Source organism: Xenopus laevis, chromosome 7S, assembly GCF_017654675.1.
Source record: "Xenopus laevis strain J_2021 chromosome 7S, Xenopus_laevis_v10.1, whole genome shotgun sequence".
Taxonomy (NCBI): domain Eukaryota; kingdom Metazoa; phylum Chordata; class Amphibia; order Anura; family Pipidae; genus Xenopus; species Xenopus laevis.
This window is the reverse complement of record NC_054384.1, coordinates 8,777,441-8,795,299: the sequence shown is the minus strand read 5'-3', so window position 1 is coordinate 8,795,299 and position 17,859 is coordinate 8,777,441. Positions and strand designations below refer to the sequence as shown.

The 17,859-nt window shown below is 39.1% G+C and overlaps 1 protein-coding gene across 2 annotated transcripts; it reads right to left on the bottom strand.

The window, feature by feature from the left end:
* Positions 1–5,945: 5,945 nt before the first annotated feature.
* On the bottom strand, positions 5,946–10,918 carry LOC121396195 (putative nuclease HARBI1). Of its 2 annotated transcripts, XM_041570863.1 has the most exons (4): positions 10,498–10,918; positions 8,813–8,937; positions 7,067–7,802; positions 5,946–6,340 (listed from the first exon to the last, which is right to left on the bottom strand). In XM_041570863.1, the coding sequence occupies exons 3-4, from the start codon at positions 7,797–7,799 to the stop codon at positions 5,976–5,978; spliced, it is 1,098 nt and encodes a 365-aa protein (XP_041426797.1). In that variant the 5' UTR covers positions 7,800–7,802; positions 8,813–8,937; positions 10,498–10,918; the 3' UTR covers positions 5,946–5,975. The 2 variants fall into 2 exon arrangements, with proteins under 2 accessions (XP_041426797.1, XP_041426796.1); XM_041570862.1 differs by lacking the exon at positions 10,498–10,918 and having other exon boundaries at positions 8,813–9,208.
* Between the last annotated feature and the right edge of the window lie 6,941 nt (positions 10,919–17,859).

Below are 17,859 nucleotides of genomic sequence, written 5' to 3'. Positions count from 1 at the left end.
ATCCAAGTCCAGGCACAGGTCAATAGGCAGGCAGATTACTAGCAAAGTCCAAAAGTCCAGGCAAAGGGGTCAAAGGCAAGGGAAACAGGCAAAATTACAAACAGGAGATGATTCAGAAACCAAGGAAACAATGGCAAACGATTCCTATTTTCAGGCGCCATCTTTGCGCCTCAGGCGTCCTTTTAAGCTTGAATATGGCGTCTGTAGACACGTGGCGGCCATGGGCGCCGCCATCTTGGATTCGCCGGCGGCGGCGGGAGCGACACTTACCTTCTAAGCTAATTTACTTACCTTTCAAGTTGCACTAGCGTTGGCTTCTCTACACTTCGTCAAGCTTAAATTCAGTAGGGCTGCAGAAATTTATGAAAATCCAAAAATCCAATCAGTGGTCAGAAGTTATGCTAGCAACTGCAAATTAGCATACAGTAGCAACGTAAAGTAGAATAGATGTATTTGTAGCAGCAAATACATTACACTACACAAGCCCAGGAAACATGAATTAAATAACATAGCATAGAGTATTTATTTTGCCACAAAAATGTGTCCATTGCATAGGTTATGTACATTATTTTCTTAATATGGGTAATTCTTATTCTATGATTGACAAACCTTTTTTAATCTCCTTCAGATACATATAACATAGATCTACAAGATTCCGATCAAGAGAGCACATTATTGGAACAGAATATGCCATCTCCAGAACCTCATGAAATGAATTTACCAATATCTGAATCTGAATATGAAGAAGACGAGCCTACTTCTCAAAACAAGTCACCAAACTTTGAACAGTTGGAAGTCAATTTCCTTCAAAATATGGAAAAATTCCAACAAGAATATTTTCCATTCACATTAAACATTGCAAACACTATTGAGCAGAGTATTTCTACTCTCACAAAAGCAGTACAACAATTGCACAACACATTAGATACCAGACTAAGCAACATTGAGCAATTGTTAGAGCAACAAATAATTAATGCAAATTCAAAACAGAGTTCATCCTCAAACATTTCAGATGCAACACACACTTTACAGACTTTTCCACACACTAGTAATATGTCAAAAACTTCCAAAAAAATATATGTCCCCCCTTCAAAAAAACAACCCACAAAAAATGAAGCACAAGAAACATTTGAAATGTTAGCAACAGATTCAGTGAGACATGCCCATCATGATGACATCACTTGCACCAAAACTACTGCATCGATTCAATTTCCAAAATCAATTCTTGAGATTAAGCAAGAATTTCTAAATGAGTTGGATTAAAATTTAAAGCACCGGTGCATCTCTTCAAACAGTAGTGGAGATATGCAATATTATACAATATTTGTTTATTTTTGAAAATGCTTATTGAGTAAACAGTTATTTAGATGACTATAAAAACATATTTCATGTTACTTAAACATATTCAACAACAAAACATATTGGTGTATCAGTTTTTCTATATTTGTCCCTAAAGAGCAGTGTATTCATTTACATGTCATACCCACAGCATTTAGTACTTCTTTGAGTATACACTAACGTTTACATTGCAGCAGCAGTGTATCTGTCAACAGTTTTCCCTTATGATGGTGTGTTTTTAATTATTATTTTAGGATAATTTTTTTTAACTTTATCTAAGGACCTCTAGGTCCTCATCCATCTATACGTCCCTTACCATATAAAATTATATATTTATCTATTAAATGTTCTTAGATCTTGCCGATGGATCCCCATCCTATTGAACCCGTGACTAAGCAATATTCTGAAGTAAAAGGAGTTGTGGTGCAACAATAGCATGCAAAATGTTATTGGGGTAAGTGCTATGATTGGGCACTAAGTGGACTGTGAGCAAAAATTGAGGCTAAGTTTGGCAGTACACCTAGTTTTAATGAAACTAAAAAGTGCCTCCAAGCCTGGATATCAAAAATAAGCACCTTCTATGAGGCCACTGAGAGCAACATCCAAGGGGTTGCAGAGCAACATTTTGCTTACAAGCTTCTGGTTGGTGATCATTGCTGTAGGCCAGTGATCCCCAACCAGTAGCTTGTGAGCAACATGTTGCTCTCCAACCCCTTGGATGTTGCTCTCAGTGGCCTCATAGATGGTGCTTATTTTTGAATTTTAGACTTGCAAGCATGTTTTAATTGCATAAAAACTAAGTATAGTGTCAGGTAGAGCCTCTTGTAGGCTGGCAGTCCACATAGCGGCTACCAAATTGCCAATCACAGCCCTTATTTGGCACCCCAATAGACTTTTTTATGCTTGTGTTGCTCCACAACTAATTTTACATTTGAATGTGGCTCACGGGTAAAAAAAAAAAGGTTGGAGACCCCTGCTCTAGCCTATAGCTCCTTCCCTTTTGACGTCCAAAGTGCATTTCTTTTGGATTTTTGTGGTATACATGTGCTCACCTCTAAGATAAATCTTCTGCATGGTTCATTAATATACACTTATGTTCCATTGGTGTAAGAATAACACTTTTCACACAAATTAGCTGTGTGAGCACTTTCCAGAACAAGTGTATTACAGGACACTCCCATACCATATGCAATAACTCAGCTGGATTGTATTTACATCTGGGGCAGAAAGGGCTAATTCATTTTGTATAACCATTCAGGTTGGCCTACTGTACATGCTATGTGTCAGGGAGCCAGGAGCTCCCTCTGGGGAGTTTGTCGGGAACTAGGAGGAAGCCCTCTGGAGGGATCAGGATCGCGGTTTCCAGGGAATAAGCAGAGCATATCAAAGTCCAGGCACAGGTCAAATAGGCAGGCAGAATAATAGCAAAGTGCTAAGTCCAGCCAATAGTCAATAATCAGGGAATCAAGCAGGATATAGACAGGGAAAAACACAGGAGATCAGGAACAGGAACCCAGGATACAGGCAATGTGATCCTATTTTCGGGCGCCATCTAGGCGCCTCAGACGTCCTTTTAAAGGGGATTTTTGGTGCCCTTGCACTGCCGTCATCACGTCCACGACCGTCGCGCTACATCTGCGTCCGTCGCGCTGTGTTGGCGTCTTTGCGCCTGAGCCCAGGCGTCTTTGTGCCGGCGCCGCTACCCACATGGTGGCCATGGCCGCCGCCATTTCCCAAATCCCAAATTTTGCCCCCAAATATGTACCTGTGCCCTCAGCAGCCAAGAGGGAGGTGGGGGGTGCTTAGGCCTGCAGTAGGAATCACGGGGAAGAGGGGGTTGAAAAGGAGGTTTATGAAATTGAAAAACTATAAAAGGCCAAGTAAACCAAGGATTAAAAAAAAAATCCCCTTAAAAGAGCGCCCCCCCCCCCCATGATTGCGCCCTAGGCGGCCGCCTACTCTGCCTACCCCTAGTTCCGGCCCTGATCAGAGGTGTCTAAACTTTTTGCAACGAGGGCCAGATTTGATATTGTGGAAATGTGTGGGGGTCAACCATTTAGCCCGGCATTCTTTGAACCATTTACATCATTTAACTTGTTTAATTAAGAAATAGCATAGCCGAAATAATTGGGCACATTAGTGAAATGATGTGCCACTTGGATCTATACTGCTACCTGTGTGCTGAAGGTGTTAGCAATAGACACGTACTGGCATGGAGTGACGCACTGATCTTGCATACTTCTTTAGCACTGAAGGTGTCAATAGAAGTACAGAAATGCCAGTACAGTAAAGTAAAGAAGTGTGCTAGAGCAGTGCATCTCTACGTTCCAGTAGGTGACTATTGCTAACACCTTCAGCACACAGGCAGCAGTATAGACCCTGCTACCTCTACGTGATTCCTGATTGAACTGTACTGGGGGGGCCACATTATTCTTAATTCCATGATGGAGGCTGAGGGCCAGAGTAAATTTGATAAAGGGGAAAAATTGGCCCCTGGGCTGCACTTTGGACATGCCTGCTTTACATCTTAAAGTACAAATTAGTGTAGATTTGGCAATCCATCAATGTTGGACATACAGGAGCAACAGCACAGTCGGGTAAAGCCAGAACAGTAATGTTGCAAATTTGGATAAATTATAGTTCCGTCTGCCATGCTCATACTATGCCTTTCATCAGGGGAGTCACAAACAATAATTAGTAAGTACATAGATGGTACTTTAAAGTGGGGCAGAAGCCCCTTATCTTTCTTTAGTCAGATGTAACATTTTATGGACAGAGCCTTTTCACAGACATATATTATGTCTCCATGATTCCACAGGGCAAAATTGGTAAATGGCAACGTGGGTAACACTAGTGAAAATTCCCAAGTGTGTATTTAGTAATAGTTGCTGGCGTAAATCTGTAGCAAAGTAGGCACTACCCAATGCCAGCCATAACTGGACTAATAATGTTATCTTTTGCAATACCTGTTGTACCAGACTTTAGTTTGCTAGCTCAGATCTGCAGAAGTGCAATACAGTTGATAGGAGTTTGAAAAATTGAAAGTGAAAATAAGAGTTAGTGAAAATAAAGTTGGACATTTTTGTACGTCCCAAAAAAACTTGCATGTTTTAAATTTTCATGGGTGATATGTTAAAATGATAAAAAATATTCTCTAGGGTACCCTCATTCCCCATAAAATTTATAACATAAACAATACTATAAAGTTGGTACTTGTGTACGACAATATAAGACCTCTATTTTATTTAATTAACTTTCCCTGGCTTTGTGTAGTGTAATGTAATTGCTGCAGCATATATTTCCTTTGTAGTTTTGACTGTACAACGTATATTAATTCAACATTGCTGGCTTAACGTTGGACTGCTTATCGTAAAATCATTAGTGCAACTTCACAAGCATTTAGTAACCTGTGCGCAGGAATCTTCAGAAATTTATGTTGTCGCAGCGAATATAAGTATGGCAAAGTGTTACGGATGTGAGCGAGTCCAGCACAGGCGGATCGTCAGAGGTAATTAAATTAGCCTCCATGTTCCTAAGTGCTTATTGTTACATGCAGCATTTGGTTTATATCATATATTATAAATAGAGTATACAGTGAGTGTGTTCACATAAACCAAATGTAAAAAAAATATACTTACATGGCTAATGTAAAAGTTACATTTTTAATGTCAATTTAACTATATATATTTACAATTGAAGACCATGTAATTAACATAAAAGAATATAAAAAATATACCACCATGCTCAATAAGTTAAATATCATTTTAATATGCATTACTATTTACTCCAATTTCAATGTGAAAAATAACAGTGGTATGTCTTTTAATTTCAATACAAATCTGAATAGTGGGATGTTTTATAAACAAAGAATTTTAGTGACACAATATTCTGTTGCATGAAATTAAAACAAATGTGTAAATCTGGTTGTGCAAACATTTGTGGAAAATTAAATTTTTTGCAAATGTCCATCACGCTACCCCACCTGAATATCGTAATAAATCTTAGAAATGATTTGAAGGAGGCTGTACACGGCTCGCCAGCCGACAAAATTTTACTGAACAGAAGAGATTTTGTATGGACAAATGAATAAAGAATACCGCCATACAGGCTATATGAGGTGTGTATAGGCTGTTACATTTCAAACAGGAGCTCAACTATTTCAGTTCTATTCAGCGCTTCTTCAATTTGCATCTGAACCAATCTGCAAACTAGGGCCAACATTTGTCTAGCAATCATGCATTGATTTGAATAAGAAACTGGAATCTAAACAGGAGAGGCCTGAATAGCAACATTCACAAAACAAAGAAGCATTAACAATAAATTTGTAGCTTTACAGAGCATTTGTTTTTTAGAAGGGGGACAGTGACGCCCATTGGAATGCTGTCAAAAGAAGAGTTAGAAGAAAATGGCATATAAATGACATATAACTCTAAATTAAATTAAATAATGAAAAACAATTGAAAAGTTCCTTTCAATTAGCCTTTCTATAACATAAGTAAATTTACTGTAAAGGAGAACCACCCTTTTAAGATTGTTTTGTAAGCTTTTCATATGAATACATTTAACAAGATATCAACAATAAGAATATAAACAAGTTTTACAAAAAAAATGTAACCTCCCAAAGTCAAGTGAATCAATCAAAAAAATCGTTGAATCAAATCGTTCCTTGTGATAATTGCTTCATTCTGGTCAACATGCATTTGAAGGTCAGTGTTTTCTTCACATGCTGGTTGGATTTCACATACATCATTTTGGACCCTTTGTATAATGATATTATGTAAAACAACACACGCTACAACAATGTAGCACACCTTTTCAGGCGAGTACAGTAGTGACCCCCCAGTGATGTCCAAACAACGGAATTTGCTCTTTAAGATTCCAAATGCTCTTTCAATTATACATCTTGTTGTAGCATGGACTCGGTTGTAGTTTTTTTCTTTTGCATTCTTAGGCCGCCACACTGGCGTCATCAGCCAAGTTTTTAACGGATATCCACAATCTCCTGTAAAGAACACAAACAAAATAATCAAATTCAAGTAGCTACTGCATAAAAAATAGTAAGGTAAATGAAGAAATAAATTACATATTGCAAGGCTATCAAATGAGCCACAGTACAAAGCAGCTAAGCTTAAGGCTCATCACTAATTATTCACCAGAAAATGAGGTTGGTCTATAATATAAGCTAATGCTACAGGGCACTTTGTTAAAAAATTATACTAGTTACACTTGTTTCTGTGCTGCCCTGTAGTAATTATGTGTATTAATTACTAATCAGCCTTATATTTTGACATTTCTATTTATGTGTACTGTATATTTTGAGTGGGTCCCGAAGCTCAGTAAGTGACAGCAGCACAGAGCATGTGCAGTGAATCAGCAGAAAAGAAGATGGGGAGCTACTGGGGCATCTTTGGAGACACAGATCTTCACTGCTAAAGGGCTGTGGTTGTGTACAGTGTTGGTACCTACTTCTTTAGTTTGGCTTTATCTGTTAAATTTATTTTAAATTATTATATTTACATATATAAAGCATACAGTTACAGAGAAAACCTGTGAAACAGAATGCTACAATTAAAATTTCAATGACACACGTTAAGTAATAGTTTACATATATGTTTTTGAAGACAATGCTAATACTGATATTTTAAACATTTTAACCATAAATGAAATTTTTCACAAATGTTTAAACAGTGATCAGTTTCATGTGTTAAAGAAATTAAATTTTTTTTACCTAATAGCCACGAATCTTTGAATTCGCCCTGTTGAAAACGTTCAGACAAAGATGAATTTGACAAGATATACGAATCGTGAGAAGAGCCTGGGAATTTAGCAACTATATCCACAAATTTTAGATTAAAGGAACACACAAGCTGGACATTAATGCTGTGGGAGCTCTTCCGATTTCTGTAAATGTGCTCCAGGTCAGCAGGTGGGCATAGTGTAATGTGTGTACAATCTATAATTCCCACAATGTTAGGAAATCCGCCAATCTCATAAAATTTTCCTTTAACTGTATTCAAATAACTGCTGTCAGAAGGAAAGTAGACATACGATTTATAAACTAACATAATTGCTTTCAAAACTTCATCCAATGAGCGGCTGCAAGAGCTTTGAGACACACCGCCAATCACTGCTATGCAACTTTGAAAGTCACCTTTTGCAAAAAAATTTAATGCCAACAGCAAACGTACAAGGCCAGGGATGGCGTGAGATCTTTTAGTTGGCTTGCACAAATTCACTTTCAGCACATCATACAGCGATAGAATCTCCACAGTGTTTAGCCTGTATCGATCCTTAATCTCAGTGTCCGTTAGGTCCACCAGCGTCACTCGGTCACGAAACATTTTTATCTTCTGGCATTTGCGCCTTTTAACTTGCTTTCCATTATTAAAAGGCTTATCGACTTTTTCCATTCTTTTCTTTCTTAAATGGAAGAAAAACAGTGAGGGAAATATAATTTCCATAATCTAAAAAGAAAAGAAAAACTTTTATTACAACAATGAAACATTCAAAACAGTGGTAGGCCAGGCCACCTAGACACCCTAGCCAACCCATCCATCCTTAACACATTCATTACTGCACATACATACATGGTAGTGAATTACATGTGCAATAATAGCATTCACATGAAAGCCTAGTGCAATGTCCAGTCTAGGGGTTGGCATAACAGGTTCCTCCTCAGCACCATCCTATATCTGTGTCCTAGGCAGCTAAATATCTGCAGCTATATATCTGCCATAATTCAAAGTGCATATAAATGCATACAAAACATATTTAGTTTGGTAATTTTGCCATGGGATCTAACTGTTACTTTTGTTATAAACAGGGCATTCCTACATCAGTGGCCAACTTCAAATTCCCATGCTCAGCCTCCTGTGTAGCTGTCTCTCATCTTTGACCTCAGTGTCAGATCATGCTCTAATTACCCCCACCAGTAGCAATCACAATAAAAATTAAGAGTTAAGTGACCTGTATAATAGCACTTGGCCCACTGGCTTGTGATTTTATATGTATTTGAAAAACAGGGTATGAAGCACAACATCCATTGGCATTGCCTTAAAACATTTCATTCAGCAGAAAATTATTACACAAGCTTTCAGGGGAACAACCCCTTCCTCAGGTCAAAACACAGTTTCTTCCACACACCACTTACCATCGGTGTGCTTCATACCCTGCTTTTCAAAGACTGAACAATTTGGCTGACTTGAGGGCAGCTGAGGATTGGATGCACCCAGAGCGAAGTAAGTCAAGTGTGGAAGAAACCGTGTTTTGTGATTTTATATGGTCACATAACTCCTAAGTGAATAAATGTAAAGAACAGACAGAGAACTAAAGCAATCAGATGGGAGACTTTATATTGAGGAACTTAGGGTAAACCTGTAAATAACAGAACCCTGTCTTAAAGTGAGAATGAAGTAATGCCATATTTAATGAAAACAACACAACAGGTGCTTCTAGAAAATATAAATATACTAGCCTGTGATGAAAAGAATCTGCAGGCAAAAACAGAGTCCAGTAAACAGGCCAAAGGTCGGGTCAGGCAGCAGGCAACAGTGTCCAGAAACAAGCCAAGGTCAAAACCAGGAAATCTAAATAGAAAATCTAGAATAGACAGGAGCACAAAGAAACAGTGAATACATACATAGGAATGTAAGTCAATTGCAAGCATTCTACAGTGGCTAAACTGGAGAGTGCACAATTTTAGAAATGCACACCAAAGCATTCTAATCCCACATGATCCTGACAGTATAACAACATTTTTATAGCCCCCCTAGGCCCCCAACTCATATTGGCTCCATTCCCTAATCCAGTGATCCCCAACCAGTAGCTCATGAACAACATGTTGCTCTCCAACCCCTTGGATGTTGCTCCCAGTGGCCTCAAAGCAGGCGATTATTTTTGAATTCCAGGCTTGGTGGCAAGTTTTGGTTGTTTAAAAACCATGTGTCCTGCCAAACAGAGTCTCAATGTAGGTTGACAATCCACATAGGGCCTTCCAAATGGCCAATCACAGCCCTTATTTGGCACCCTGAGAACATGTTTAATGCTGATTTTAATGATTTTTGATTTTGATTTTAATTTTTACTTCTGAATGTTGCTCTCAGCTTCAAAAGGTTGGGGATCCCTGGGCCTAACCACTAAAGCCCCACCCAAGATCTGGCCCTGTTCATTGATGGTTATGGCACCCATAAGTAAAATAAAATGTTTATTTCACAAACTCCCATAAAAATTGATTTGTGAAAAAAAAATGTGCCAGACATTCCCTCTTACAAGTTAAAAAGGATATTGGCCAGAGAATTATTTAAAAAAATACATTAGTGACAAGAGGTTTAATAAATTAAAAAAATACACTGATTGATGTACAGTAGAACTAAACTTAAATTCAGAAGTTGGGGACTATAGTAGATATGGCACGGCTTTGGTGTTCTCATTGGCGGACCAGCTATTTTGACAAGTACAGATCAGCTAAGCCTCTCCCTGTGCCCTCTCTGATAGTGAGATTTCTGAAAAATTATATCTTTATAAATGTAAGTATTGTTTAAATGATGCTCTATGCATATTAAAGAAGCTAGTATTTCCAACATAAATACATTTTTAACACAAGGATAAAAACTGGACTTGGAACTAGTAATTACTGTATATAACAGTGTAACAAAATGTAAACTACATCTTTAATAGCCTCAAATTATGTCTGTATATTATCATACAATTTAAACTGTAAGCTCTATGGGGTAATGTCCTCAAGCATTTTGTCTGATTGACACTGAGCACTTAATCTATATTGTAATTATATATTATATTTATCTCACTTGTTTTTCTAAAGTGCACTTATTGTTACTTATGAATGATACTTTTTTAGTTACTTATTAGTTACTTACTATTGTTGCTTTTTATATATATATATATATATTTATATATATATATATATATATATATATATATATATATATCAGTGTAACTATTTACTTTTTAATGTTACTTATTACAGTGTCCTTTTCTTTATTACTTATAAATGTATTGGTTTGCTGTACTGAGCTTTTTACTGAAGGAGTGCAATACAATTAGAAATATACATATAAATAAAACAAAAGAAGAAAGATTTAGAAATATATATATGTATTTAAAAAAGAAATGTAATAGAAAACAAATGATAAAACTTACTTTAAATATATATAGAATAACCTCAGGAACAATATCTTCGGAAAAACGAAATCTCCTCAGGATTAAGCAGCTTCCTCTGAGTGACAGAACTCATCTACAACGTGACGTGAAGCTATTCTGCAGTTGTCGTGCTAGGAAATGTTCTTTCGGGTACACGACATATTTATTCGTTCTAACGACATTATTTTAATCAGTTGTACAGTGATTGCGCCTTTTTTCTTGAATTTGACGTAACTACGACAATTTAACTAAACCGTCGTTCCACCGACAAAATATATACGACATTTTATAAAAATGCCGGACTTACGAGAGATTCAAAGACAGTGACATCTCCCTTTGTGAATTTGACGTACATACGACATTTTACAAATTTGTCGACCGCCACTTCTGGGTTACTTTTTTTACCGACACTTTTGTGAATTCCCCCCTATCTCTTCAGCACACACAGGCAGAGTGAAAAAACGCTGCAGGGCTTCGGTTTTTATAGGGAAGGGGAGTGGTCCAGGGGAGAGCTTCCTGATTGGCTGCCATGTACCTGCTGGTCTGGGGTGAGAGGGCAAAAAAAAGCGCCAACAATGGCGAACCCAAAATGGCGAACGTCGCGCGACGTTCGCGAACTTCCGGCGAGCGCGAACACCCGATGTTCGCGCGAACAAGTTCGCCGGCGAACAGTTCGCGACATCTCTATTAGCAACCAATAGACCAGAGAAATCTCCATGTCGGTCTCCATGAATAAGGAAGTAGCAGTCCAAAAAGGACCTCGGCAGCCAAAAGGCAAAACGTGGCAAAACTCTCAAACTGTGAACTCAGCGCTGACGCTGTGGTTTCGGGGATGCCGGACGATCTGGCGAAGCCTCCGAAGGCCCTGGGGACCGCTGGTACCGTGGTGCGCTGCGAGGGCGCTCAGATGGACGAGGCGGAGAAGGCGAGGTCTGTCGTCGGGTGGAAGGTCCGGCCTTGAGGCCTAGTCTTTTTAGCAGAGTGGGGCCCTCAGCAGGGTCCCGGATCTCGTAGTGAGTGCCATTGCAGGTAGCCACCAGCCGGAAGGGGAATCCCCAGCGATAGGGAATACATTGTTCCCGAAGTGTTGCGGTGACAGGTTTAAGGGCCCTTCTCTTTGCCAGGGTGGCAGGGGAGAGATCGTTGAAGATCTGGAGGGTGTCCCCGTTATACACAATGTCCCGCTTGTTACGTGTCGCCATTATGATTTTCTCCTTAGAGGAGAAAAAATGCAGCCGCAGAATAACATCCCGGGGTTGTTTAGATTGTGGGGGCCTCCCAGTCAGTGCCCGATGGGCCCGATCCAAGCGCCACTCACCCTCAGGGAAGTCGGGCACTAAGTGTTGGAACAGGGCTAAGAGGTATGCATTGAGTTCAATGTGGCCTACCTCCTCCGGAATGCCCCGAATCCTGAGGTTCTGCCTGCGGTCTCGATTTTCAGTGTCCTCCTGTTGGTACTGGAGTTGCTGAAGCTCCTGCCGGAGGGCTTTGTTTTCGTCCTCGAGGTGGGACATCTGCTGCGTAATCTCCTCTGCCGCAAACTCCAAGTGCTCCGTCCGATCGTCAATATTTTGCACTCGATCCCAAAGCTCTTTAGTCGCTTCAGCAATAGAAGTGCGAATCGTGGATTTGAGCTTTTCATGTAGCTGCGACAGCTGGGTTTCGAGTATTTCTTCGGTGACGGGGTTCAACCGACCTGTGGCTTGAGACGGGGATATCGCTTCCGGCTCCTGCTCGTCAGGGGTTCTTGGCAGGCCTGCCGCCACGCGGGCGGGAGTAGCTTTGACCGTGTATCTTTCCATAGAAGCTTTTTGTGGCAAATTACCACGTTTGCCCATGCTCACTGTGGCTTCAGGAGATAGTAGGGATCCCCGGTGCTCCACTAATAAAGCTCTGGATCGCTAATAACAGGGAATTTAGGAGACGTGTCACGGAGCTACTCTATGCTGCGGCCATCTTGGTTGCGTGCGCGCATGCGCCCCCCCCAATTTATTTTTGGGTGAGAGTCAGCTACATGTTTATTTTTTATTAACAATGAAATATAAAGCTTTGTTGTCAGATCATAATGTTATATGTAATGGCCACATTGTCCCCAGAACATTTATAACCTGATAAGTGCAGCCACCAGGTGTGACAATGAAATGAGACATCACAAAACAACATTATCACTTTTTTTTTTTTAATACATTAATTTATAATCATACATGAAAAAGAACACAAATCACATAAAGGGTGGGTGTACTGCTGTTCTGGAAACAAACAAGTTAGTTGGCAACAGGGGAAGGCCTCTTATGAAGGTAAAAGGAGAGGTTGAACTATATTAAACTTGTTTTTTTTTCATATTTTAAAGTGGGATTGTATTTAAAAGTTGTGACTGTTACTGCTTTATCTGTCATAGGTGCTAGGTGCCTTTTTCTCCACAGACAAGATGCTGCTGTTTTAAATTCTGCCTGGCGGGTGCTTCTTCTGTCATGGGTGCTTGGTTCCTTTTTCTCCAAATTCCCCTAGCAACCAAGCAATGATTTGAATAAGAGACTGGAATATGAATAGGAGAGGATGTAAATAAAAAGATGAATGATGAAAAGTAGCAATAACAATACATTTATAGCCTTACAAAGCATTTGTTTTTTAGGTGGGGTCAGTGGCCCCCATTTGACAGCTGGAAAGAGTCAGAAGAAGAAGGCAAATACTTTAAAAATTTAAAAAAAAGAAAAAATGAAGGCCAATTGAAAAGTTGCTTAGAACTGGTCATTATATAATATACTAAGGGGCCGGGGGAAATTTACTAACGGATGAAGTGGCTAATGCTTGCCAGCGTAACATCATTTCGGCACTTCGCTGATTTACTAACGGTCGCTGGTGTAATTTCGCCAAGGAGATAGACTCTGGTGCAACTTCGCACTCTAACACCAGGCGAATTACTATGCAAGTTTTTGATTTTATTGAACGTTACCTTCACCACCTCAGACCAGGCGATGTAATAGAGTAGATAGGAGTTCCTCAAAAAAAGTTGAATATTTTTCTAAGTCCCAAAAAACGCTGGCATCTTTTCCTTTTTACAGGGTGATAGGTTGAAAAACATCGAATTTGTTTTTTTGGGTATCCTCCTTCCCCCCTACATTTGATAACATATGGCACCTAAACTAAACTGTGGGCTCATGTGTAGGGCAATATAACACCTCTATTTTATTTTATTAAGGTTCCCTGGCCTTGTCTAGTGTAATGTATTTGCTGTAACATATACGTCCATTGTACTTTAACTGCACACTGTATGCAAATTAGCCAACGGTAACTTCAAACTGCTGAGCATATTTTACGCTAGCGCAACTTCGCCACACTGTATCACGTCATATGGCCTGATGTCTCCTTATAGGATATTACCTATCTTGACCTGAAAAACCAGTCTACCAGGAATGTAGCTGTGTGTGTTCTTGTAACTGGCAAGTGTATTGTAGTGTATGCAGAGAATATTATAGGAAAGTTGTTAGTCACTCTTGGCTGGGCTGTGGGTCAAGTTATCCCTTCTTTGACTTATATGTGGGTGAAATGAGGTTCACGCAAGTTGCTGTGCTGTAATAAAATATAACCACACCCATCAGCTTAAAGGAAAACTATACCCCCCAAACAATGTTGGTCTCTATAAAAAGATATTGCATAAAACAGCTCATATGTAAAACCCTGCTTCATGTAAATGAACCATTTTTATAATAATATACTTTTCTAGTAGTATGTTCCATTGGGTAATCATAAATAGAAAATTGCCATTTTAAAAAATAAGGGCCACCCCCTGGGATCGTAGGATTCACTGTACTCACAAACATACCAACAAACAATACATGTAAGGTCACATGAGCCAATTAACAGACAGAGTTGTGTCTTTTGCTTCCAGACTTCTTCCTGTTACAGTTAGAGCTGCAGTATTTCTGGTCAGGTGATCTCTGAGGCAGCACACAGACCATCACAAAATGGTGGTTCAAGGCAAGAGATGTAAAAGGGCAATATTTACTTAAATATATATTCCAGTTTGGTAAGATTCTTTAATATGCCACTGAATATGATATGAACTATCTGTTGCTTAAGTGTTCATTGTGGGGGTATAGTTTTCCTAAGGGGACAGATTTATCAAGGGTCGAATTGAAAATTTAAATTTGGAATTCTAATTTCCGATTTTTTTTTATGGTCAAAACTGTCAAATTCAACTAGGGAATTATCCAAACTCAATTCTAAATGTTTAATACATTCAAATTCAATTTTCGAGATTTATAAATCTCTGGCCCTTTAAGAATTTGGATTCAGACAACAAACTGTCACCTACCTATTTCTCACCTGGCAATCACCACAAGACAAATGTTTTGGAAAACATAAAATAGCTCTGGCTCAAAGTGCAGACAGATAAATGCCCAGATCACCGGCACAAGACAAGACTCAGTTGTACAATACCTCAAGCATGTCGTTAGGTGCTCAGCCCTCCATTTAGCCAATACAACAATTCAACCACTTATATAGATATGGGCAAAGCACTCATCTGTTTAGAGTTAGTGGTCCAGTGCATGAGCCCGGAAACCGTAGCATGCGTGCCACCAAACGGCCAAAAAGGCTGTCAAGGCAATGTCTAGCACCTGAGGGTTAATTATTAAAGTGAGTCCGAATCTGAAAATACTCAATCTAAAACCTGCCTAATTCTTGTAAATAGCATATTAACCCTTAACCATTTGAAGGTGTTTAATCCTTACAAAATGTTCTGAGTTTTCTGGGTTTGATGTTGGTTTTTCCACGAAAACATGAATTATTCGTGGTTTTCGGGGGTCAAACTAAAAAATGTTTTTTTTTGCGACAGTTCTCTTTATTAATCCATTAACCTCATTCATCCCCTAGTGACATCTGATCCCCAAAACGTGACCTGTCCATCCAGTATTCTTAAGCACTCAACTTTTTAAGCAGCTGTCTTATATGTTTCTAGGCTTAAATATGTGTGGCTTTTTGCTGCCCCTTGTAACTGGCCGCTCACTGAGACAATGTTCTTACCCTGCCTCATGGCAGGAGCGGCCTTGCTCGGTACAGCCCTCCTTATCCCCCCTATAGTCTTCCTATTTTTGTATAATTTTCATACAAAAGAGGAGTGTAACCTAGTGAACCAGTTAGCACTCATTAGGAATAGAATTCTACATGTTGAGGCTTTGCAGGAACTGCCTGTACATTCAGATATCATAAAGTTGCACTATATGAAAAGAAATTGTATAATCTTTTTAAAGAGAATGGCAATGGGTTTACATGCATTAGTTTCGATTCCTCTGGGAGTTGTTTTTAGTGTTACAGTAAGGAAAATTGAAAGAATTCTAATAATGAGCAGCAACACCCATTTCATGAGGAAGTATAGATTTTTTTTGTAAGAGAGAGATTTTTGTATGGTACAGTATGTCCTGCGAAAGGTCATGTAAAAATATAAAATTCAAGGTTTCTTTCCTGGTTAAACCTCAAAATGGTCCAAGCAAATCAGACGTCTAGTAGGTACATGAAAATACTAGATACAAAAATAAATATCAAATATTATAAAATAATGATTAAAACAGTAAAAGATTAGAGCTGGTTGCATGCTGTTTTATGGTGATCCTACCGTCACTTCAGCATATGGTGTTTTTTACGAAGATTGTGGCATTTCTTCTGATTCTTGCAAATCACTGACCAATGTGTTTTGTAAAATATCTTTACCCCACTCACTGTTGGTTCTGCTTTATAAGTGGTCATTGTAGTTCTGTCGGATTGTGTTGTGGAACTGTTTGTAAGGGCAACTGTGTTTAAAAAAGCTCTAACAGACTGTGTGTGTGAGTTATAGAGAGTAGTGATGGGCGAATTTATTCGCCAGGCGCGAATTTGCGGCGAATTTGCGCGATTCGCGGTAGGCGAATAAATTCGCGAAAATTCGCCAAAAAAATTCGCCGGCGTCAAAAATTTTTTTTCGAAAAAACGGACGCCGGCGTCAAAAACGGGCGCCGGCGTCGAAAAAACGGGCGCCGGCGTCAAAAACGGGCGCCGGCGTCAAAAACGAGACGCCGGCGCCGTTTCGCGAATTTTTCGGCGAAGCGAAACAGCGCAAATTCGCCCATCACTAATAGAGAGTATAATGAACTTGTGTATAGTTGTGTAACTACATTCAGTATTGAATAAGTACAAGTTGCCTGTGAGTTTTGCCTACAACCATGCTCCCAGTGCATTTGCAACATTAACCCCTACAGTTCCTTGTCCTGCTGCTCCATTGTATCCCTCACCTATCCATGGCCTCACTCTATTCACTGTATTCTTTTACCCCTTCCCTTCTCATTCTGCTGAGTTACCCCCACACTCACCTCTCTGTCTCTAATAATCCTTTGCCTCACTCTATATATCTGTATAGATAGAAATATCTATAATATTATAATATATTTTTTCTCACCTCACTCCCCCTCCTGCCCCTGTCCTGTATCCACCTCGTTCTTTCTTTTTGAATGACTCTTATCTTTTAACCCTTCTGCCACTCTGGGAACAAAGCAGCTTTCCCCAGAATGAAATAAAATGGATAAACATAGATTATATTCTAGTGCCATGTTGTTGTGCACAACCTCTCCCTGCTGTTGTTACTCTACTTTATGTACAGTAGAACCCCCATTTTACATTTTTCAGGGGACCAGAACAAATGGTGTAAAGTCAGGGAAATGTATTATGTATTATACATTGGTGGGACCACAAAATATGGTATAAAGTATGGAATAACTTAAAATGAGGGTAAGTAAAATGGAGGCGTCACTGTGTGTATCCAGCTGTAACTAGAACTCTAGAGGGAAAAACATTCTACAAACCACTGGCTGGTAATTGTGCAAAGAAATAGAAAAGATCAAGTGCTGTCCTGGCAAACAATGAGTTTGTGTCACTAATAGAATGGCAATGCTATACATGTACAACACTTACTACTTTATATATTTATAGAAAAGCTGTTGTTAGGTTTGTGTGGAAACCAAAATATGGGTACAAGTAATTTGTGTAATATGTTTTCTTCCTTGCCTCCCCTGGACAATTTTCTGTGGACACCAATGTCCACACAAAGGGGCACATTTACTAAGCCTCGAGTGAATTTTCGAATATAAATAAATTTGAATTTCAAATTAAATTTTTGGGTACTTCGACCAATCGAATAGGCTACTACGACCTTCGACTTCGATTCGAACTAAAAATCGTTAGACTATTCGACCATTCGAATTTAAAAAAACTCTCTTTTAAAAAACGTTGAATTCAATACTTCGCCAAATAAAACCTACCGAAGTGCTATGTTAGCCTATGGGGACCTTCAAGTGCATTTTTTAAGGTGTTTTAACATTGGATAAAAATCGT